This window comes from Pogoniulus pusillus, chromosome 1, assembly GCF_015220805.1.
Source record: "Pogoniulus pusillus isolate bPogPus1 chromosome 1, bPogPus1.pri, whole genome shotgun sequence".
Taxonomy (NCBI): domain Eukaryota; kingdom Metazoa; phylum Chordata; class Aves; order Piciformes; family Lybiidae; genus Pogoniulus; species Pogoniulus pusillus.
In genome coordinates, this window is record NC_087264.1 from 48,953,378 (window position 1) to 48,975,019 (window position 21,642).

At 50.1% G+C, this 21,642-nt stretch overlaps 1 protein-coding gene across 5 annotated transcripts in view; it reads right to left on the reverse strand.

Moving 5' to 3' along the window:
- FANCM (FA complementation group M) overlaps positions 1–21,642 on the reverse strand; it is a 94,574-nt gene that overhangs the window by 24,087 nt on the left and 48,845 nt on the right. The window contains exons 12-14 of one of the 5 annotated variants that reach the window (XM_064151791.1): positions 15,890–16,047; positions 13,547–13,705; positions 4,608–4,835 (exon numbers count right to left, since the gene is read on the reverse strand). In XM_064151791.1, coding sequence (XP_064007861.1) covers positions 4,815–4,835; positions 13,547–13,705; positions 15,890–16,047 — 338 coding nt within the window. In that variant the 3' untranslated portion in view covers positions 4,608–4,814. Of the gene's footprint in view, positions 1–4,607; positions 4,836–11,969; positions 12,001–13,546; positions 13,706–15,889; positions 16,048–21,642 lie in introns of those variants that run through there. The other 4 variants (XM_064151796.1, XM_064151786.1, XM_064151778.1 and 1 more) reach the window with 4 other exon arrangements.

Sequence of the window (21,642 nt, forward strand, 5' to 3'; positions counted from 1 at the left end):
TAAGCAGGCTAAGCGAATTAAGCCCTTATGGTATGGTGATAGATGGTCAAAGTACAAGTATGGTGAAGCCTGGCAGATTGACTACATCACTTTACCTCGATCTCGTTCTGGTAAGCAGTATGTGCTAACAATGGTAGAAGCCAGCACTGGATGGTTGGAAACCTATCCAGTTCCACATGCAACTGCACGTAACACTATTGTTGGTTTGGAGAGACAAATCTTGTGGAGACATGGAACTCCAGAAAGAATTGAGTCAGACAATGGTACTCATTTCAAGAACAATCTTGTAAAAAACTGGGCCAAAGAGCATGGTATTGAATGGATCTATCACATACCCTACTATGCACCAGCTTCAGGGAAGATTGAACGCTACAACGGTTTGCTGAAAACCACCCTCAAAGCCATGGGGGGTGGAACTCTAAAAAACTGGGACAAACATTTAGCACAAGCTACTTGGTTGGTAAATAGTAGAGGTTCAGTAAACAGAGCAGGACCTGCACAATCAGATTTGGTCCAAACAGTAGACGGTGATAAAGTTCCTGTTGTACGTGAGAAGAATCTGTTAGGGAAAACTGTTTGGGTATTTTCTCCTTCGGGCGAAGGGAAACCTGTCCGAGGGGTGGTGTCTGCTGAAGGCCCTGGTCATACATACTGGGTAATGCAGGAGAATGGTGAAATCCAGTGTATTCCACAGAGAAATCTAACTTTAGCTGAGAGAGTTTAAATTCAAGCTGTTAGGAGTTTTCTGTTCTAGGTAACATCGGCGCCCAACACTGAGAGAATCTACGATAGAATCTACAGCACGTGAGCACGAACCCAACATCACCTGGGAGTCCCTGTTCTGAGCTTTTGAATCACCTACATCTGATTGAAGTGTGAACTGAACTTGTATATATTGTTTTAGTGTAAATATTGTTTGAGATTAGATTGGATAATTCTCAGCGATACTCTGAGCGAAGTAGACAAGGGGGGGATTGTGCTAGTTTGAAGCAAGCTGGGATGTTTTGGTAACAGAACTAGATAACGGGCAGTGAAATGAAAACAATTGATGTCAACTTCTCTCACAGTTACGCTGAGAACTCTGGGAAGAAGAAAGACTTTTTCTCCATTTTGTCTCACTCTTGCTTTTGCCTTAGACCTGGTCACATCTCATTAACCCTGCTCCTACTAACCTCGCTCCCTAACCTCTTGGCTGCACCTCTTTTCTTCCTGAGAACTGGGGTAAGGTTGAGAGGGCCGGGGGAGGTGTTGGGGTGGTTTTGAGAGCCCCTCCTGGGGACTCAGGTTTCTGGGAGGGGAGTTGTGCTTTTATATTGTTTATCCTTTGTATATTTCTGTATATAATTGTATATAACTGTATATATTGAAATAGCTGCTTGTAAATTCTGCTAGCTGTAAATAAATTGCTTCATCTATATTCCCAGGGTCCGTCTGAGTTAGCTGGGGCAAATTCAAAAGTGTGGGGGGGCGGGGTAACCCCCAAACCATCACAGCTTCCCGGAGCAGGTTGAACAGATTTCCAAGGTGCAGGTTCTAACCTATTGACAACTGGTTACAATTTGCTCCTTTTAAGTAACCACTTAGTGCTTTAACACTGCAGGGAAGACCCTTGTGATTGCCCTCACACATGATTCTCACCATTCTGAAGTGGCCAGGATGGAAAGTTGAGGGACAGCAACCTCATGAACTTCAACCAGGGCAAGTGTAGGGATCCGCAGATGGGGAGGAACAACTCCCTGCAGCAGTATGGGTGAGGGGTGACCTGTGGGGAAGCAGCTCCATGGACAAGGACTTGGGAGTGCTGGTGGACAGCCTGGTCTTGAACACTTCCAGGGAGGTTGTGGGGCACAGAAGCACACAATGGGATCTTTGATCCCATTGTGTGCTTCTGTGCCCCACAACCTCCCTGAACAACCTGTGCCAGTGTCTCACCACCCTCACTGCAAACAACTTCTTCCTAACATCCAGTTTCAATATCCCTTCTGCCAGTTTTAACCCATTCCTCTTCATCCTGTCATTACATGACCTTGAGGGCATCTTCTCAATGCTCTTCCCAGAGGGCATCTTCTCAATGCTGAGCAAGAGCTAAAGGGCTCGTTGGGTACAAAAGGATGGGGCCACGCTCTTGTCAGTGCTGCCCAGAGACAGGATAAGGGACAGTGTATACAAACTGGAACCCAGGAGGCTCCACCTGAAAAGGAGGAGAAACTCCTTTGATGTGAGGGTGCTGGAGCCCTGGAGCAGGCTGCCCAGAGATGTTGTGGAGTCTCTCTCACTGGAGAGATTCCAAACCCAGCTGGACATCGTGATCCTGGGCGAGCTGCTGTGGGTGCCCCTGGATTAGCAGGCAGGTTGGACTGGATGACCTCTAGAGGTCCCTTCCAACACCTACCATGCTGAGACTGTGTTGGAAGAACAGCTGGTATGGCTGAACCATGGTACAAGAGCTACAGGAAGCTTTCCTGCAGCATTGCCCAGGAACCATTCAACACAACAGATACACCAGCTCAGATTAACACAGCCAAGCCCTTCCAGGTGCCACACAACCTCTCAGTCCTCTTGTCCTTTGCACATGGTTACTATGCCAAAAATGTTTGGTTTAATCACTTTTACTTCTGTGTTCTCACTGTGAGCACAGCAGAACAGAAAGCACCTGCACTTCAAGGTCTGATCAATATCAACCAGGTCTCAATTAGTGTTCAGCCTTGATTCACTTGGCCACAGGATGACAGGAATCAATGCGGCACAAAGCAACTCTTTTAATTGGAGAGATGGCAACCTGGTCTCACAGCCTCTTCCTAGCAGCCTTACCATCCAAGAACAAAAACAACATGCTCCACCTCCATGCCAGGAAGTGTGGTCCTGCTCCAAGGGTTTCCAGCAGGAGCTGGGCCACCAGCTTGCTTTTGAGAACCTCAAGACAGGACAAGGAGCAATGGATGGAATCTGCAGCACAGGAGGTTCCAGCTCAACACAAGAGGGAACTTCTTGACTGGAAGGGTCCCACAACACTGCCACAGGCTGCCCAGAGAGGTTGTGGAGTCTTCTTCTCTGGGGCCTTTCCAGTCCTGTCTGGATGTGTTCCTGTGTGACCTGAGCTAGACTGTATGGTCCTGCTCTGGCAGGGTGGTTGGACTTGACTGACCTTTTGGGTCCCTGACATGCATCAGCAGCTCCACTACTGATTTAGTCCATCTGTCATCAAAAGCATAACTATGCAGCATTTGATGGCTTAAATTATTTGTTGCTTACTGGAGAAGAAATATTCATAGCATCATGGAATTGTTTGGGTTGGAAGTTATAGAATCACAGAATCAGTCAGGGTTGGAAGGGACCACAAGGATCATCCAGTTCCAACCCTCCTGCCTCAGGCAGAGACACCTCACACTAGATCAGGCTGCCCACAGCCACATCCAGCCTGGCCTTAAACACCTCCAAGGATCAGGCTTCCACCACCTCCTGGTCAACTCCTTCCAAGCTCTCACCACCCTCATGCTGAACAACTTCTTCCTAACATCCAGGCTGAATCTACCCATTTCTAGCTTAGTTCCACTCTCCCCAACTCCTATCACTCCCTGGCAGCCTAAAAAGTCCCTCCCCAGCTTTCTTGTAGCCTGCTTCAGATACTGCAAGGCCACAAGGAGGCCACCTTGGAGCCTTCTCCTCTCCAGACCGAACAGCCCTAAATCATAGAATCATAGAAGATCTTAAAGATCTTTAAATCTAAAGATCTTAAAGATCATCTAGTTCCAACCTCCCTGCAGTGAGCAGTAACAGGTTGTTTAGAACCCTGTACAAGCCAGCCCTGGACACCTGCCACATCTCAGAGCAGGATTTTAACCACAGACAATGTACTAGGTCTAAAGGAGGGTCTAAATGATGAGGTCACCTCATCGTCTCTGTAGCCTTCCCTACACTCCCCCCAGTAGTTCCCTGTCTCTCTTGCACTAGGGAACCCAGAAATGGACCCAGGACTCCATGTGTTCTCACCATGGCAGAGTAGAGGGGGACGAGAAGCTCCCTTGACCTGCTGCCCACACTCTTCTTCATGCACCCCAGAAGACCATTTGCCTTCTTGGCCATGAGGGCACACTGCTGGCTAATGGGGACCTTGTTCACCAGCACTCCAAGACAGCTCTGTGGAGCTTCTTCCCAGCAGGTCACCCCTCACCTGCACTGGTGCAGGAGGTTATTCCTCCCTAGGGGAAGGACCCTACACTTGCCCTTAGTGAACTTCATGAGGTTCTCATCCACTCAGCTCTCCAGACTGGCCAGATCTTGCTGAATGTCTTTTCTTTGAGTTTTTTTTTTCTCTGCAGAAAGACAAAATAATCTGAGTGGAACTTCAAACTGCCAATTCTGAGGTGGGAAATGGGACACACAGAGTCCATCCACAGGCCACCCAGAATTGGTCATCCTCCCACAGAAGACTTTAAAAGTTATGAAGATTTCCTACCTCCTACCAGAAAAAAAAAAGAAGAAGGTACAGCTTAGCATTTCTTGTTCCTCCTCCAAAGCAACTTGGCCAAACATCATCTTGCTAAAAAATGATGACTCTGCCCTGACCTTGTACCCAAACAGCACAGTTTAATGCTTAAAAGCTCTTCAATTATTTTCCAGGAGGCCAAGTTGATTTGTTACCATGTTACACACACACACAAAAATCCCTGCTTGGAGCCAGCAGAAAATCCAATCCCATCTGCCTGCTTCTGGTTGCTGTAGCAATAAAGCCAGCCAGGCATTAAAGGCTTTTGTGCCCTGGATGTGTCTGTGGCAGGCTCACAGTTGGGATTCCTCCTCTTTTTGGGTTTCTTTTACTTGTGCCAACTTCTTCTCTAAGAGCAAAGCAAGATAATTTTGTTTCCCCATCAAATATTTTTACCTTCTCTAACAATATCTAAGCCTTTTCCTGGCCTTTTAAAAAGCTATTGTGCCAAACAACCATTAATGACAAAAAACTGAATCCTTGGAATCATGGAAGCAGTACAAGAAAAGGAAGGTCTCACATCACTGAATTCCTGAGCTTTCTTCTCTAACAGCAGAGCACACACTCACTAAGGACACACTTCTGAGCTGCCTCCTCTAGTGTTACTGCTGATCTCTGAAGCAAACACTTCAAAGAAAGCATGGAATCATAGAATGGTTTGGATTGGATTCGGTTAGTTCCATCAGAACCTTCCAGATCAGCCCAGAGGAACACTGAAGCCAGAGCAGACCCCTTGGAACCAGGGAAATTTTGATTAGATATGAGAAAGATCAAATGCTGAGCCAGCAGTCCACAGAAGCTGGGAGACTTCTTTGGCCTCAATCTTCACTGGTAACCCCTCATGGCTCTAATGGTGATGGTCCACAAGATGGAGAGCAGGGAGACAAAATCCCTCCCACCATAAGAGAAGACAAGGTGTGTGAGCATCTGAGGAACCTGAACATACAAGTCTATGGGACCTGATGAAATGCATCCCAGAGTCCTGAGGGAATTAGCTGATGCAGTTGCCAAGCCACTGTCCATGATATCTGAAAGTGCTGGCAGTCAGCTGAAGTCCCTGAGGGCTGGAAGAAAGGAAACATCACACCCATTTTTGGAAAGGGTAGGAAAGAGGACCCTGGGAACTACCAACATGCCAGCCTCAGCTCTGAGCCTGGGAAGGTCATGGAACAGAGCCTCCTAGATGCCAGGCTGAGGGACATGGAGGACAGGGAGGCGATTCAAGACAGCCAGCAGGGCTTGAGAAGAGAAGAGAATGGTTTAGGTTGGAAGGGACCTCAAAGCTCAGCCAGTTCCAACCCCTTGCCATAGGCAGGGACAGCTCCCACTAGAAAGGGTTGCTCAAAGCCTCATCCAACCTGGCCTAGAACACCTCCAGTGAGGTTATGGAGCACAGAAGCACCCAATGTGATCTTTGAACACATTGGGTGCTTCTGTGCTCCACAACCTCCCTGGGCAACCTGTGCCAGTGTCTCACCACCCTCACTGCAAACAACTTCTTCCTAACATCCACTTTCTGTCTCCCCTCTGCCACTTTAAACCCATTCCTCCTTGTCCCCTCATTACAAGACCTTGTCAATAATCTCTCCCCAGCCCTCCTGGAACCCCCTTCAGATCCTGGAAGGCCACTTCAAGGTCTCCTGGAAGCTTTCTCTTCTCCAGGCTCTTCTCTCATCCTGTCCTCATAGCAGAGCTGCTGCAGCCCTCTCAGCATCTTGGTAGCCTCCTCTAGACTAAGTCCAACAGTTCCATGTCCTTCTTGTGCTGGGGCCTCCAGAACTGCAGACAGGCCTGCAGGTGGGGTGTGAGGAGAGCAGAGCCAAGGGGCACAATTCCCTCCCTTGCCCTGCTGCCCACACTGCTCTTGCTGCAGCCCAGCACAGGGTTGCTGTGTGGGCTGCACTCACACTGCAGGCTCATGTTGAGCTTTTCATCAGCCCAGATCCCCAGGGCCTTTTCCTCAGCCATTCCCCATCCAGCCTGGAGCTGTGCTTGGGATTGCACCCACACAGGTGCAGGACCTTACACTTGGCCTTGTTGAATGTCATGAGGCTGACCTGGGCACAACTCCAGCCTGCCTAGGTCCCCCTGGATGTACCCCTGCCCTCTAGCAAATCAACTGAGCCACACAGCTTGGTGCCACCTGCAAACCTGCTGAGGGTGCACTGATTCCTTTGTCAGTGACATGGACAGAGATGTCCAACAGCACTGGTGCCAGTACTGACCCCTGAGGGATGCCACTTGGCAGTGGTCTCCAGGTGGGCATTGTGCCCTTGATCACCACTCTCTGCGTGCGACTGGGATCCTGCCTGACCAACCTACTGGCTTTCTGTGTCAGTGGACAAGGGACAACCTCTGGATGTGATCTGTCTGGACTTCTGCAAGGCCTTGGCCACTGTCCCCCACAACAGCCTGCTCACCAAGCTGGTAAGATATGGATTTGCTGGGTGGACTCTTGAGTGGATAAGGAATTGGCTGAGATGGTTGCATACAGAGGGCAGTGCTCAATAGCCTGAAGTTCAGGTGGAGATTGGTGACAAGTGGTATGCCTCAGGGGTCTGCAGCAGGGCCTGTGCTGTTTAATACTTTCACCAATGATACAGTGAGACCAAGTACACCATCAGCAGGCCTGCAGCTCACATGAAGCTGAGTGGTGCTGTTGATATACCAGAGGGGCAGGAGGTCATCCAGAGGTGGGCCCAGCTGAACCTCGTGAGGTTCAGCAAGAGCAAGTGCAGGGTTCTGCACCTAGGCCAGAACAATCCTCACTATCAATACAGACTGAGGGAGGAGGTGTTAGAAAGCATCCCTGTGGAAAAGGACTTGGTGGATGCTGATGGATGAGAAGCTGGACATGAGCCAAGTGTGTGCTTGCAGCCCAGAAGGCAAATCACATCCTGGGCTGCATCAAAAGGGAGGAGATTCTGCCACTAGTCTGCTCTGCTGAGACCTCACCTGGAATACTGCACCTGGGTCTGCAGCCCTCAGTACAGGAAGGACATGGACCTGATAGAGCAGATCCAGAGGAGGGCCACAAACATGATCAGGTGGTAGGAGCACCTCTGCTACCAGGACAGGCTGAGGGAGCAGGGAGTGTTCAGCCTGGAGAAAGGGAGGCTCTGGGCACACCTAAAGGCAGCCTTCCAGTACCTGAAAGGGGCCTGTGAGAAGGATGGAGAGAGACTGCTTGCAAAGGCCTGCAGTGACAGGAGGGCAATGACTTCAAACTGGAGAAGAGCAGATTTAGATTGGATGTTAGGAACAAATTCTGCACCATGAAGGTGGTGGAACAGCTTGCCCGGGGAGGTGGCTGGGGCCCTATCCCTGAAGACATTCAAAGTGAGGCTTGACAGGGCTCTGGGCAACCTGATCTAACTGAGGATGCCCTTGCTGACTGCAGAGGAGGTTGGACTGGAGACTTTCAGAGCCTATGATTCTATGACTGCTGTCCTGGAGATCCTGAAGACTTGTCTTGCCAAGGACCCAGCCATCTGATCTACACTGGCCCTGACCTGGACCAGAGAGATCCACAGGGCCAAACTGCTCTGCTCTCTGCTGGTGGTGATGGCCTTCAAGGCAGCATTCACTAAGATAAATGGCTTAGACCAGAGCTAACATCACACACCCAAAAGATTCTCTAATTTACTGTGCAATGATACCCAAATTTATCTCAATTTTCTGATCACCAGAACTCAACTTGTAGAAAACTGAATTCAGACAAGCTTGGCAGAAACAGGACACCCAAAGCACCCCTCCACATTGGCACATGGAATATGGTTCTCTTCCAAAACACAGGACCAGATTTTTGCTGGTGTCATGTCCCAGATGATGAGGGACAGCCATGGTGCAGAACTGCTCCAAGAGGGCTCCACTGCCAAGATACCAATCAACATTTCTCTTCCTTTGAGTGGCTCCTCCAGTGGAAGCACATCCTGTCATGGGAAGACTGTCAGTGCCTTGCAGACAAGTCAAGGATGACTTCATGGAAGAGCAATACATAACTCTGAGGAAGAAAGGCTGAGAGACCAGGGGCTGTTGAGTCTGGAGAAGAGCAGCCCCAGAGGAGGGCACAGAACTGCTGGAGCAAGTCCAGAGGAGGCCACCAAGATGCTGAGAGGGTTGCAGCAGCTCTGCTATGAGGACAAGGTGAGAGAGTTGGGCCTCTGCAGCCTGGAGAAGAGAAGGCTTCCAGGAGACCTTGCAGTGGCTTTCCAGTAGCTGAAGGGAGCTCCAGGAGGGCTGGGGAGAGACTATTGACAAGGTCTTGTCATGAGAGGACAAGGAGGAATGGGTTTAAATTGGCAGAGGGGAGATTGAAACTGGATGTTAGGAAGTTCTTTTCAGTGAGGGTGGTGAGACACTGGCACAGGTTGCCCAGGGAGGTTGTGGATGATCCCTCCCTAGAGGCATTCAAAGACCAGGTTGGATGAGGTCTTGAGCAACCTGTTCCAGTGGGTGGTGTCCCTACTTATGGCAGGGGGTTGGAACTGGTTGAGCTTTTGGTCCCTTCCAACCTAAACCATTCTATGATTCTCAGTGCTCAACAAGAGCTAAAGGACCTGTGGAGGGGAAGAAGATGGGGCCAGACTCTTGTCAGTGGTGCCCAGTGACAGGACAAAGGGCACAAACTGGAACCCAGGAGTTTCTATCTAGAGAGAAGGAGTAACTCCTTTGGTGTAAGGCTGCTGGAGCCCTGCAGCAGGCTGCCCAAAGAGGTTGTGGAGTCTCCTTCACTGAAGATATTCCAAACCCATCTAGACATTGTGACCCTGAGCAAGCTGCTGTGGGTGCTCCTGCTTCAGCAGAGGGCTGGACTGGATGATTCCCAGGAGTGCCTTCCCAATCCCACCATACTGGGGTTCTGTGATTTGTGTTTATTAAGAAGGGAAGAGGATAGAATTTGCAGGCTCAGCTGAAAAAATGAAGAGGGATGGAGAGCCTGTGCACACTTTCTCCCCAGCAAAGACTCCAACTCACAGGTGACCCAAAATCAGCTGCTTTTTTTTTTCCTGTCATTAAGGAAAAGCAGAAATTGAGATTTCAAGCAGAGGCAATTAAAAAGCAGTTGCAGTTTGCTGTACCACTAAGGACTCTTCTCAGGTGATTTAGATCTCAGAGACCAAAACCAACAGCTGAAGATTAAAATCTGGGTGTTACTGCTGGTTCCAGACCTGTGCTGCCAATCCTGTCAGACACAGCCCATGCTTCCCTAGAAGACTTTACAAGGGTGGAGTGAGGTGTCATGTTGTCACCTCTCATGCTCAGTGTAGTCATTAGAAGGTGTTTGCAGCGTGCCAGTGAGATCACCTTGTGATTTCTCCTCCAGTTGATGAAAAAGCTCAGTGTCTCCACCTATGACTAGTTAAGACAGAGCAGAGAAAGGTGGCTGGAAACCAATCTAGATAACACCTGAAACTGGGAGGCAGCTGAAGGAGGTAACAGGCAGGCCTAGTCCTTTATGGCTGCAAGAACCTTACCTACAACATACAAAGACCTCTGCTGAGACTCGACCTACAGAGCTTCACCCAGCTCTGGAGTCCTTAGCACAGAAGAGCCATAGACCTGTTGAAGCAGGGCCACAAGAAGTCACAGCTGGAAGTCCTCTGCTGTGAGGCCAGGCTGAGAGAGTTGGGAGTTTTTCAGCCTGGAGAAGAGATGGGTCCAGGGAGACCTTCTGGCAGCCTTTCTGTGCTTCAAGGGGCAATCAGAGAGCTGGGGACAGACTTTTGAGCAGGGCCTGTTGTGACTGGATTAAGGGTGGTGGTTGGAACTAAAAGTGGGAGATTGAGATTGGAGAGAAGGGAGTAATGTTTGACACTGAGGATGGTGAGAGCCTGTCCCAGGCTGCTGAGACAGGTGGGAGATGTCCCATCCCTGGAATTACTTCAGGTCAGGTGGTATGGGGCTCTGAGCAACCTGCTCTAGTTGGGGATGTCCCTGCTGCCTGCAGAGATTGGACTGGATGATGTGTACAGATCTGGAGCCTCCAACACAAGAAGGACATGGAACTGTTGGAGCCAGTCCAGAGGAGGTCACTAAGATGCTCGGAGGGCTGCAGCAGTTCTGCTATGAGCGCAGGCTGAGAAAGTTTGGGCTCTGCAGCCTGGAGAAAAGAGGGCTTCTAGGAGAGCTTGGAGTGGCCTTCCAGGATCTGAAGGGGGCTACAGGAGGGCTGGGGAGGGAGGGACTACTGACAAGGTCTTGTAGTGACAGGACAAAGAGGAATGGGTTTAAACTGGCAGAAGGGAGATTGAAACTGGATGTTAGGAAGAAGTTCTTTTCAGTGAGGGTGGTGAGACACTGGCACAGGCTGTCCAGGGAGGTTGTGGAGCACAGGATCACCTTCTGTGCCTCTGTGCTCCACAACCTCCCTGAATGTATTCAAGGCCAGGTTGGATGAGGCCTTGAATTGACCTGTTCTAGTGGGAGGTGTCCCTGTCTGTGGCAAGGGGTTGAAACTGGCTGAGCTTTGAGGTCCCTTCCAACCTAAACCATTCTATGTTTAAAGGTCCACTCCCAGTCAGACCAGTGGGGGATGTGATGATTAAGCTGACACTGAGCTGTTGAAGTAGCACTGGTGAACTCAGTTGGGCTGTCCCACTGTCAGGAGAGACAGCACAGACCTGGTTCTGGGAAGGCTCTGTAAAACTTGGCTATTCTGCTTTACTCATAATTTTTGGACCCAATTTTGGCAGATTCTGAGGGAGAAGACTGAAGGCTTGCTGCTGACTAACACATTTGCTATGCAAATGATTTTAAGGCTGCCAGTAGTTCATAGATCTTTGGAATGGTTTGGGTTAGAAGGGCCCTAAAAGATGTAGTTCCAAGCCTCTAGAGTTGGCAGGGACACCTTCTGTCTACACCTTGGGAACCTGACCAGATTTCTGGCATCAGTACACCTGCAAAACAGGAGACTAAGTCACAAATACTTCAAGTGTCTGAATCAGGGGTGGGAAGTCCACAGTTGCAAGAGCAATTGGAATCTTTTAACCAGTCACAGAATCCCAGACAGGTTTGAGTGAGAAAGGACCTTTTGAGCTCATCCAGTCCAATCCCACTGCAGACAGCAGGGACATCTGAAACTGGTGCAGAGCCCCAAATGACCTGAGCTGCAATGGTTCCAGGGCTGAGGCAACTCCCATGTCTCTGAGCAACCTGGGCTGGGGTCAAGCTTGACCTCAAATGTCTCTAGGTTACTCCTTTGCCTCTTGAATTGCTTCTGCTCTCTGTACCTGAACTCTCCCCAAGACCTCTCTCTCTGGCACACATTCCTGAGCCTAGCTGGGGAACACATGCTTTGAAAGAAGTCAAGAACAGCATTGTTCTGTGGTGGAGAAGCTTAGCTTAGCTCTGAAGGTCTTTTTACAACTCTGCATTAATACGCTTCCCCATCAAGAAGCACAACTACAATGTATCCTTTCTGATCCTTGATAAGTCTCCTTACTCAGGAAGCTCTGGCAGCTTAGTGACAGCATTCTCGTGACCTAGAAAAGTTCAGGACTTCAAAAAGCAACCTGTGGAACAAAGAAGAGCTAAGCTGGGAGGAAAAAGAGAGAGATGAACAACTGAAGTCTTCAGGTACTGTCAACAGAGTCCCTGCACACAGCTTCCTGTAGGTGCCTTTCATTTGCTGTCCCCAGCTGTTGCCAGCCAAACCCCTCACCACCCAATGGCCTCCATTCAGCTTTGTTTGGCTGCCCTCCCTTTATCCTTTAATTCTCAAGGGCAATTAGGATTTTTAATTAAAGCTTTTGCACAAAACAAACAAGAGGCCTCAAACCCAAACCACTTTAAAAGAATCAATCCACCCCTGCAGTATTTGTATGGGTTGTGTTTGAGGTGCACACGTGATACAGATCACCTGCAATGCCTTTCACACTCTGGAATGGTTCTGGTGGCACTGCTGATGGCTTGAAATGAACAGTTCTTGTATTTCACAGGGCCCCAGCATGGAGGGGTTGGAAGAGACCTCTGGAGAGCATCCAGTCCAACCCCCTGCTAAAGCAGGGGCACCCACAGCAGCTTGCCCAGGATCACAATGACCAGCTGGGTTTGGAAACTGCAGAGAAGGAGACAGCACAACCTCTCTGGGCAGCCTGCTCCAGGGCTCCAGCAGCCTCACACCAAACAAGTTTCTCCTTCTCTCTAGACAGAAACTCCTGGGTTCCAGTTTGTGCCCACTGCCCCTTGTCCTGTCACTGGGCAGCACTGACAAGAGTCTGGCCTCATCCTCTTGGCCCCTACAGGTCCTTCAGCTCTCCCTGGGCATCAAGAAGATGCCCTTTGGGGCTGCTCTTCTCCATGCTCAATAGCCCCAGGTCCCTCAGCCTTTCCTCCTCACAGAGATACTCCAGGCCCCTCAGCATCTTTGTAGCTTCCATTGGACTCCCTCCAGTAGCTCACTCTCTCTTGAACTGGGGAGTCCAGGACTAGACCCAGGACTCCAAATGTGACCTGACTAGGACACAGAAGAAAGGGAGAAGAACCTCCCTCTACCTGCTGACCATGCTCTTCTTCATGCGCTCCAGGAAACCATTTGCCTTCTTGGCCATATGAGCACATTGCTCTCTCATGAGGAACTTCTTTCCCACCAGTAGTCCCAGGTCCTTCTCCTTTTAGCTGCTTCCTATCAGGTCACCTTCGCCTGTACTGATGCAGGGAGTTGCTCCTCCCCAGAGGCAGACTCTCTACTTGCCCTGGTTGAACTTCAGGAGGTTCACTACTACCTAACTCTTCACCTGTCCAGGTTTCACTCATTGCAACCACTCCTCCCAGTCTGATATCATCAGCAAAATGACTGAGGGACCACAGTATCCTTCATCCAGGTTCCTGAAGTAGATGTTGAACCAGACTGGGCCCAGTCCTGACCCCTGTGAACACCACTGGCTCCAGCCTTCCAAGTGGACTCTGCAGTGATGAATCACAGAATGGGTTGCATTGGAAAGATTCATCTAGATCCAATCCCTACTGACCACGTTGCTGAAGGCCTCATCCAACCTGGCTCTGAACACCTGAATTACATCTCCTGCAGGTTTGCAGGCAGCAGAAGGAACCACTCACCTGTTCATGCCTCAGCAGCTCTATCATCTCCATAATGCTGATGAAATGGTAGCAGCGATCCGAATGGTCAACCATGGATGTAGGGAAGGGATGATTCTGCCAAACACTCCACTCAGACAAGGAAAGTTCATGACTTGCCTCCACTTGGTGCTTCTGCAGCTTGAAATGAAGATGGGGAAAGAGATTTTGATGTAGCAAAAGCAATGTCCCCTTCTCTGAAATTCCTTACAGTGAGGGTGCTGAGACACTGGGAGGGGTTGCCCAGGGAGGTTGAAGATGTTCCCTCCCTGGAGGTGTTCAAGGCCACGCTGGATGGAGCCTTGAGCAACCTGTTCTAGTGGAAGGTGTCCCTGGAAATAGATGATCTTTAAGGTTCCTTTCAAACCAAACCATTCTATGAATGCTTTAGGTTGGAAGAGACCTTTCAAGGTCATCTGGTCCAACCCCACTGCAGTCAGCAGGGACATCTGCAACTAGAGAAGGTTACTCAGAGCCTCATCAAACCTCACCCTGAATGTCTCTGCGGATGAGGCATCCACAACCTCCATCAGCCACCTGTTCCAGTGTCTCATCAACCCTCATAGGGAAGAACTTCTTCCTTATGTCCAGCATAAGGGCCTAGAGAATAAATCTGATGAGATGCGATGGAGGGAGCTGGGGATGGTTAGTATGAGGAAGAGGAGGCTGAGGGTAGACCTCATTGCTGTCTACAGCTACCTGAAAGGACATTGTGGAGAAGCTGCTGCTGGTCTCTTCTCACAGATAATTTGAGACAGAACAAAGGGGAATGGCCTCAAGCTGAGTCCGGGGAGGTTTAGATTGGACATTAGGAAAAAGTTTTTAATGGAGAGAGTGGTCAGGGACTGGAATGAGCTGCCCAGGGAGGTGGTGGAGTCACCCACCCTGGATGTGTTTAAGGGTGCTTTGGCTGTGGTGCTCAGGGCTATGGTTTAAGGTGAATCTTGTAGAGTAGGGTTCTAAGTTGGGCTTGGTGATCCTGAGGGGCTTTGCCAGCCTGGGTGTGCCTGTGATAATCCTGCCCTCCTCTAGATTCAAACCACTGCCCCTTGTCCTAGAGCTCCAGGCCCTAGGGAACAGCCCCTCCCCAAGCTTTCTCCTCCACACTTTGTGGTGTCACAGCCCTTCATGGAAGACAGGTTGGATTAAGCAGTCAAACAACACAAAAGCCTCCAAGTGTTTCTCTGAATCAGGAAAGAGCTTCCAAGAGTTGAGTTTTTCTTTCAACAACACTTTTGATAGCTACATAAAGAAGGGAATGAACAGGGATGAATACATCATCATGCTGGAACTGTCAGAAACAGATCTTCACAGATATGGAGAGATTTTGGAATGAGTTGTTCATTTGCAGCTCTAACCTCAAAGGCCCAGCTGGAGCAATCTAGCTCCTAAATGACTAACCTAAAAGCAATTCTCACAATCACATTTTTAATATAGCCTCCTTCCACAGAATTATAGAATTGCTGAGGTTGGAAGAAACTTTTCAGATCATCAAGCCCAACCACTCACCAAGAGCTCACAATCCTACCACTGCTGCTAAGCCACTGGCACTAAACCACATCCCTCAGCACCCCATTCATGTGTCTTACAGCTACCTTCAGGAATGGTGACTACATCACCTCCCTGGGCAGCCTGATCCAGGGCTTGACAACTCCTTCTGTGAAGAAATTGTCCCTCAGGTTCAACCTGAACCAATCTCAGCACACCTTGAGGCCATTTACTCTGGTCTTGTCACTTGTTCTTTGAGAGAAGAGACCAACCCCCACCTGGCTCCTACCTCCTGTCATCAGAGAGTTGTAGAAAGAGAGAAGTTCTCCCCTTAGCCTCCTCTTCTCCTGAATAAACAACTCCAGCTGCTCCTCACCAGCCCTGTTCTCCAGACCCTTCACCAGCTCAGTGCCCTTCTCTGGACCTGCTCCAGCACCTTAATGTCCTCTCTCCTTCTTGGAGAGAGAGGGGCCCGAAACTGAACCCAGAATTCAAGGTGTGTCCTGCCCTGGTCCTGCTGGCCACAGCATTGCAGATCCAAGCCAGGATGCTGTTGGCTTCTTTGCCACCTTGATACATTGCTGGCTCATGTTCAACCATCAATCAACATCCCCAGGTCCTTTCTCCACCCCAAAGCTCTCCCTGCACTCTGCCCCAAGTTTTCTTAGTTAACTTTGTCACTGTTAATGAAGTCTCATTAGGGTCCAAGGAACATTGTAGTATGGAATAGAATCAGAGAATGGTTTAGGTTGGAAGCGATCTCAAAGGTCAGCCAGTTCCAAACCCCTGCCATAGGTAGGGACACCTCCCACTAGAACAGGTTGAGGTCAAACTCACTGGCATTTCTTCCAGGTTTTCCAAGGTCTCAAATTGACTTTGAGGCAACACTGGTTCCTTCAATCCATCATCTTCCTTAATTCTATAAACTCTGTCCCAAAGTTCAAACTCCTCAGGTGACAGAGCCCATTTCTCATGATGCTGCAGTTGCTTCTGGCCTGTGTGGGGGAAAAGAGCAGGAAAATATTATCCACTTGAAAGAAAAAAAAAAAGGGGAGTTTAAAAACACCTTCTGTGGTATCAGTCAAGAAGAAAAGAAAGGAGACCTTGGAGTAGCCTTCCAATATTTGAAGGAGGCCTACAGGAGGGCTGGGGAGGGACTATTGACAAGGTCGTGTAATGACAGGACAAGGAGGAATGGGTTTAAACTGGCAGAGGGGAGATTAAAAGTGGATGTTAGGAAGAAGTTGTTTGCAGTGAGGGTGGTGAGGCACTGGCACAGGTTGCTCAGGGAGGTTGTGGAGCACAGAAACAAACCCCAAGCCAGGATTGTGTTATAATTATGGCTGCACCTACTATGTGATGGCTTAGGGGAAGGCATTACACAGACAAGGACACAGGCAGATATACAGGAGGATATGGATATCAATTATCGACAGACACAAACTACCTATAGATCCTACCTGAAGACACCAACATCTTCATCAGCAACCTGGATGAAGGTTCACTGTGGACCCTCTGCCAGTTTGCTGATGCTATCACACTGGGAGGAGTGGCTGCCACCCCATGAGGCCATGCTGCTGTTCAGTGAGAGCTGGCCTGGCTGAAGTTTTGGGTGGATGGAACCTCATGCAGTGCAACCACGGTAAGTGTGAGGCCCTCCACCTGTGCAGGAACAACTCCCAGTAGCATTGCAGGTGAGGGGGGACCTGCTGGGAAGCAGCTTCACAGAGAAAGCCCTGGGAGTGCTGGTGGGATGACAAATTCCCCACGAGCCAGCAATGTGCCCTTCACAGCCAAGGCAATTGCTGTCCTTGAGTGTATGAAGAAGAGTGTTACTTGGTAGAGGGAGTTTTCTCTCTCTCCTGTGTTGAGCCCAGTTCTTGGCTCTCCCTTTCGAGAGAGTGCAGAGCTGCTGAAGAGAGTGCAGTGGAAGCTGGAAATAAGCTGAGGGGCCTGAAACATCTCATTCATAAGGAAAGATTGAGAGAACTGGGTCAGAGTAGAGATGTAGGAGAACCTCCCTCATCCTGTGCTGGAAACAGTCTCCTTGATGCAACCCCAGGACACCAACAGCCTTCTTGGGCCCAAGGGCACACTGCTAGCTCATGGGGCACTTAGTGTTCACCAGGACTCCCAGGGCCTTTTCCCCAGAGCTGAACATGTACCAGCAAAGCACATCTCACAGCCCTTCCTGCTCATAGTTAACTATTAGGCCTCCTCTAGCAGTTAATATCCAGCCACACATAGGACAGAAGATGTCCATCTTAGAATCATAAAATCAAGCAGGTTGGAAGAGACCTCCAAGCTCATCCAGCCCAACCTAGCACCCAGCCCTAGCTAATCAAGCAGACCATGGCACTAAGTGCCCCATGCAGCCTTTGTTTCAACACCTCCAGGGATGGCAACTCCAGCACCTCCCTGGGCAGCTCATTCACCCTCTCTGTCAAGAGCTTCCTCCTAACATCCAGCCTAGTCCTGCCCTGGCACAACTTGAGACTGTGTCTCCTTCATCTTATGCTGGTTGCCTGGCAGAAGAGACCAACCCCACCTGGCTACAGCCTCCCTTCAGATAGTTGCAGACAGCAATGAGGTCTGCCCTGAGCCTCCTCTTCTGCAGGCTGCACATCCCCAGCTCCCTCAGCCTCTCCTCACAGGGCTGTGCTCCAGGCCTCTCCCCAGCCTTGCTGCCCTTCTCTGGACACGTTTGAGCATCTCAACATCTCTCTTGGATTGAGGGGCCCAGAACGGGACACAGCACTCCAAGTGTGGCCTGCCCAGTGCTGAGTACAGGGGTAGAATAACCTCCCTTGTCCTGCTGGCCACACTGTTCCTGATCCAGGCCAGGATGCCATTGGCTCTTGGAGCACATGGAATTTTAGAGAGCACTGCTTGGACAAGGCCAGAGTCCTCAGCTATAACCAAAACCTAACATCCTTGCTCAGTCCCAAGGTGCATTTGCCTCACTTCAGACTTGTCTTCCTAACCAAGGAGCTAAAATGCTTCCTACCAAGGCAGCAGAATGAACTTTCAAACAGCAAGGTGTTAGACAGGAAAAAAAAAAGGGACATCAGTGAAAAACTTAGTAGGTAAAGAGCTCTGGTTTGCATTCCTTCTCATTCTTGGAGATGATTACCCAGTCAGTGTAGCAGAACTTTCCCAAACAGCTCAGGAGATGAACTGTTGCCATCCAGACATGTCCAGAGAACCAGCAACAACAACAGATGACTTCAGCTCTCTGTGATACAGCTCTAGAGGACAACTCCTTTTGACCTGGGCATCCAGTGATACCATCTGGCCAAGTAACAGATCATAGAATCAACCAGGTTGGAAGAGACCTCCAAGATCATCCAGTCCAACCTAGCACCCAGCCCTATCCAGTCAGCCAGACCATGGCACTAAGTGCCTCAGCCAGGCTTTGCTTGAACACCTCCACCACCTCCCTGGGCAGCCCATTCCAATGCCAATCACTCTCTCTGACAACAACTTCCTCCTAACATTCAGCCTAGACCTCCCCTGGCACAACTTGAGACTGTGTCCCCTTGTTCTATTGGTGGTTGCCTGGCAGAAGAGGCCACCCCCCACCTGGCTACAATGTCCCTTCAGGTAGTTGTAGACAGCAGTGAGGTCACCCCTGAGCCTCCTCTTCTCCAGGCTGCACACCCCCAGCTCCCTCAGCCTCTCCTCATAGGGTTTGTGTTCCAGGCCCCTCACCAGCTTTGTTGCCCTTCTCTGGACACCTTCCAGCACCTCAACATCTCTCTTGAATTGAGGGGCCCAGAACTGGACACAGTACTCAAGGTGTGGCCTGACCAGTGCTGAGTACAGGGGAAGAATAACCTCCCTTGGCCTACTGGCCACACTGCTCCTGATGCAGGCCAGGATGCCATTGGCTCTCTTGGCCACCTGGGCACACTGCTGCCTCATCTTCAGCTTACTATCTATCAGTACCCCCAGGTCCCTTTCCTCCTGGCTGCTCTCCAGCCACTCAGTCCCCATCCTGTAGTGATGCTTGGGGTTGTTGTGGCCAAAGTGCAGAACCCTGCACTTGGCCTTGTTAAATCTCATCCCATTGGCCTCTGCCCACCCATCCAGCCTGTCCAGGTCCCTCTGCAGGGCTCTCCTACCTTCCAACAGCTCCACACCTGCTCCCAGCTTGGTGTGATCTGCAAACTTACTGATGCTGGACTCAATGCCCTGGTCCAGATCATCAATAAAGATATTGAACAGGACTGGGCCCAGCACTGATCCTTGGGGAACACTACTAGTGACAGCTGCCAACTGGATGTGGCACCATTCAACACCACTCTCTGAGCTCTGACATCCAGCCAGTTCTTGATCCAGCACAGAGTGAATCTGTCCAAACCATGAGCTGCCAGCTTGGCTAGGAGCTTCTTGTGGCAGACAGTGTCAAAGGCTTTGCTGAAGTCCAAGTAGACTACATCCACAGCCTTCCCCACATTCACCAGGCAGGAACCTGATCATAAAAGGAGATCAGGTTGGTGAGGCAGGACCTGCCCTTCCTAAACCCATGCTGGCTGGGCCTGATCCCTTGGCCATCCTGTAGGTGCTTTGTGATGGCACCCAAGATGACCTGTTCCATGACCTTGCCTGGCACTGAGGTCAGGCTCACAGGTCTGTAGTTTTCTGGCTCCTCCTTACGACCCTTCTTGTGAATGGGTATCACATTGGCCAGCTTCCAGTCTTCAGGGACCTCTCCAGTGAGGCAAGACTGCTGATAAACGATGGAGAGTGGCTTGGCCAGCTCAGCTGCCAGCTCTCTCAGCACCCTAGGGTGGATCCCATCTGGTCCCATGGACTTGTGAGGATCCAGATGATGCAGCAGGTCCCTTACTGCTTCCTCATGGATTAGAGAGGGATTGTACTGGTCCCTGACTCCATGGTGCAACACTCCACAGACAGAGGCCCAGCAGCTGGCAAACTCAGGAACAGATACTTCCCAAAGCTCTGAGCTTTGTGCTCCTGAGCAAAGCAAGTATCTTAGCTGTCAGTAAGTTGGGCTGAACATGAAGAAAACACCACAGAGTTCCCTGACAGAGGGGAAGGGAAGGCAATCTGCTTGGCTGGCAGAGGAGATGAGCAGTATGGTGCAGCAGGCAGCAGGTTAATGTCTAAAGTGCTGTTCAGCTGCTCCCCTCACCAGAAAAATTAACTGAACCTCAGAATGTGAGTCTGACCCACACAGATGGGGATTGCTGGCTGAAGGAGAGCAGCAGCTGAACTCTGCTTTCACATTCATTTTAACTACAGTATCATTGGAAAGGTTGGACCAGATGATTTCTTTGGGGTCCCTTCCAACCTGGCCTTCTATATACTATGAAAATAGAGAAGAGCTCAGATGAAAGAATTACCTTAAAGCAAACTACTCTGAAAGCTCTCACCTCCACAAATGAACATTTTGTAAACCTTCCCATTGCTGTTTAACTCAGATGAATACCAGAATCCCAGCATGGAAGAGTTGGGAAGGCACCCTTGGAGATCATAGAATAGTTTAAGTTAGAAGGGATCTCAAAGCCCAGGGCCACAAAGGACCAGTACCAGCCCCCCACCATAGGCAGGGACACCTCCCACTAGAACAGGTTGCTCAAGGCCTCATCCAAGCTGGCCTTGAACATCTCCAGGGAGGGAGCAGCCACAAACCCCACTGGGCAACCTGTGCCAGTGTCTCACCAGTCCAACCTCCCTGCTAAAGTAGAGGCACCCACAGCAGCTTGCCCTGGATCACAATGGCCAGCTGGGTTTGGAATCTCTCCAAAGAAGGAGACTCCACAACTCCTCTGGACAGCCTGCTCCAGGGCTCCAGCACCCTCACACTAAAGGAGTTCCTTCTCTTCGCATGGAACCTCCTGGGTTTCAGTTTGTGCCCACTGCCCCCTGTCCTGTCACTGGGCAGCACTGACAAGAGTCTGGCCCCACACTCTTGCTCCCCACAGGTCCTTTAGCTCTCCCTGAGCATTGAGAAGATTCCCTCTAGGGCTGCTCTTCTCCAGACTCAGCAGTCCCAGGTCCTTCAGCTGTTACTCTTCACAGAGATTCTCCAGGCCCCTCAGCATCTCTGAAGCCTCCACTGGACTCTCTCCAGTAGTTCCCTGTCTCTCTTGAACTGGAGAGCCCAGAACTGGACCCAGTCCTTCAGCTGAGGCCTCATCAAAGACACAACCATAAGCTGTGACAGGACTGATGTTTCACATCAAGTGAACCCTAACTAAAATGGAAAGAAACAGGGACAAGTGACTGCTGCCAGTGCAACACGTCAGACTTAAGGCCTAGCAAAACCAATCCCAGAACATCCACTTTCTATTTTCAGTGTTCAATTCAAACCAGACATGAAGTCAGAGAATTCCAGTGAGACAGAAGAACCAGGGAGGGTTTGGGTTTCTCCTTCCTGGAAGTGTTTCAGATCAGGCTGGTTAAGGTTTTGAGCACCCTGGTCTAGTGGGAGATGTTTCTGCCCACGACATTAGATGATCTTGAAGGTCTCTTCCATGCCAAACCATTCTAGGAATTTATCAGCCTACTAAAGCCTTTCCTGCCATGGTCATACTATAAGGTGAGGGCAACTAAAGGTCTGA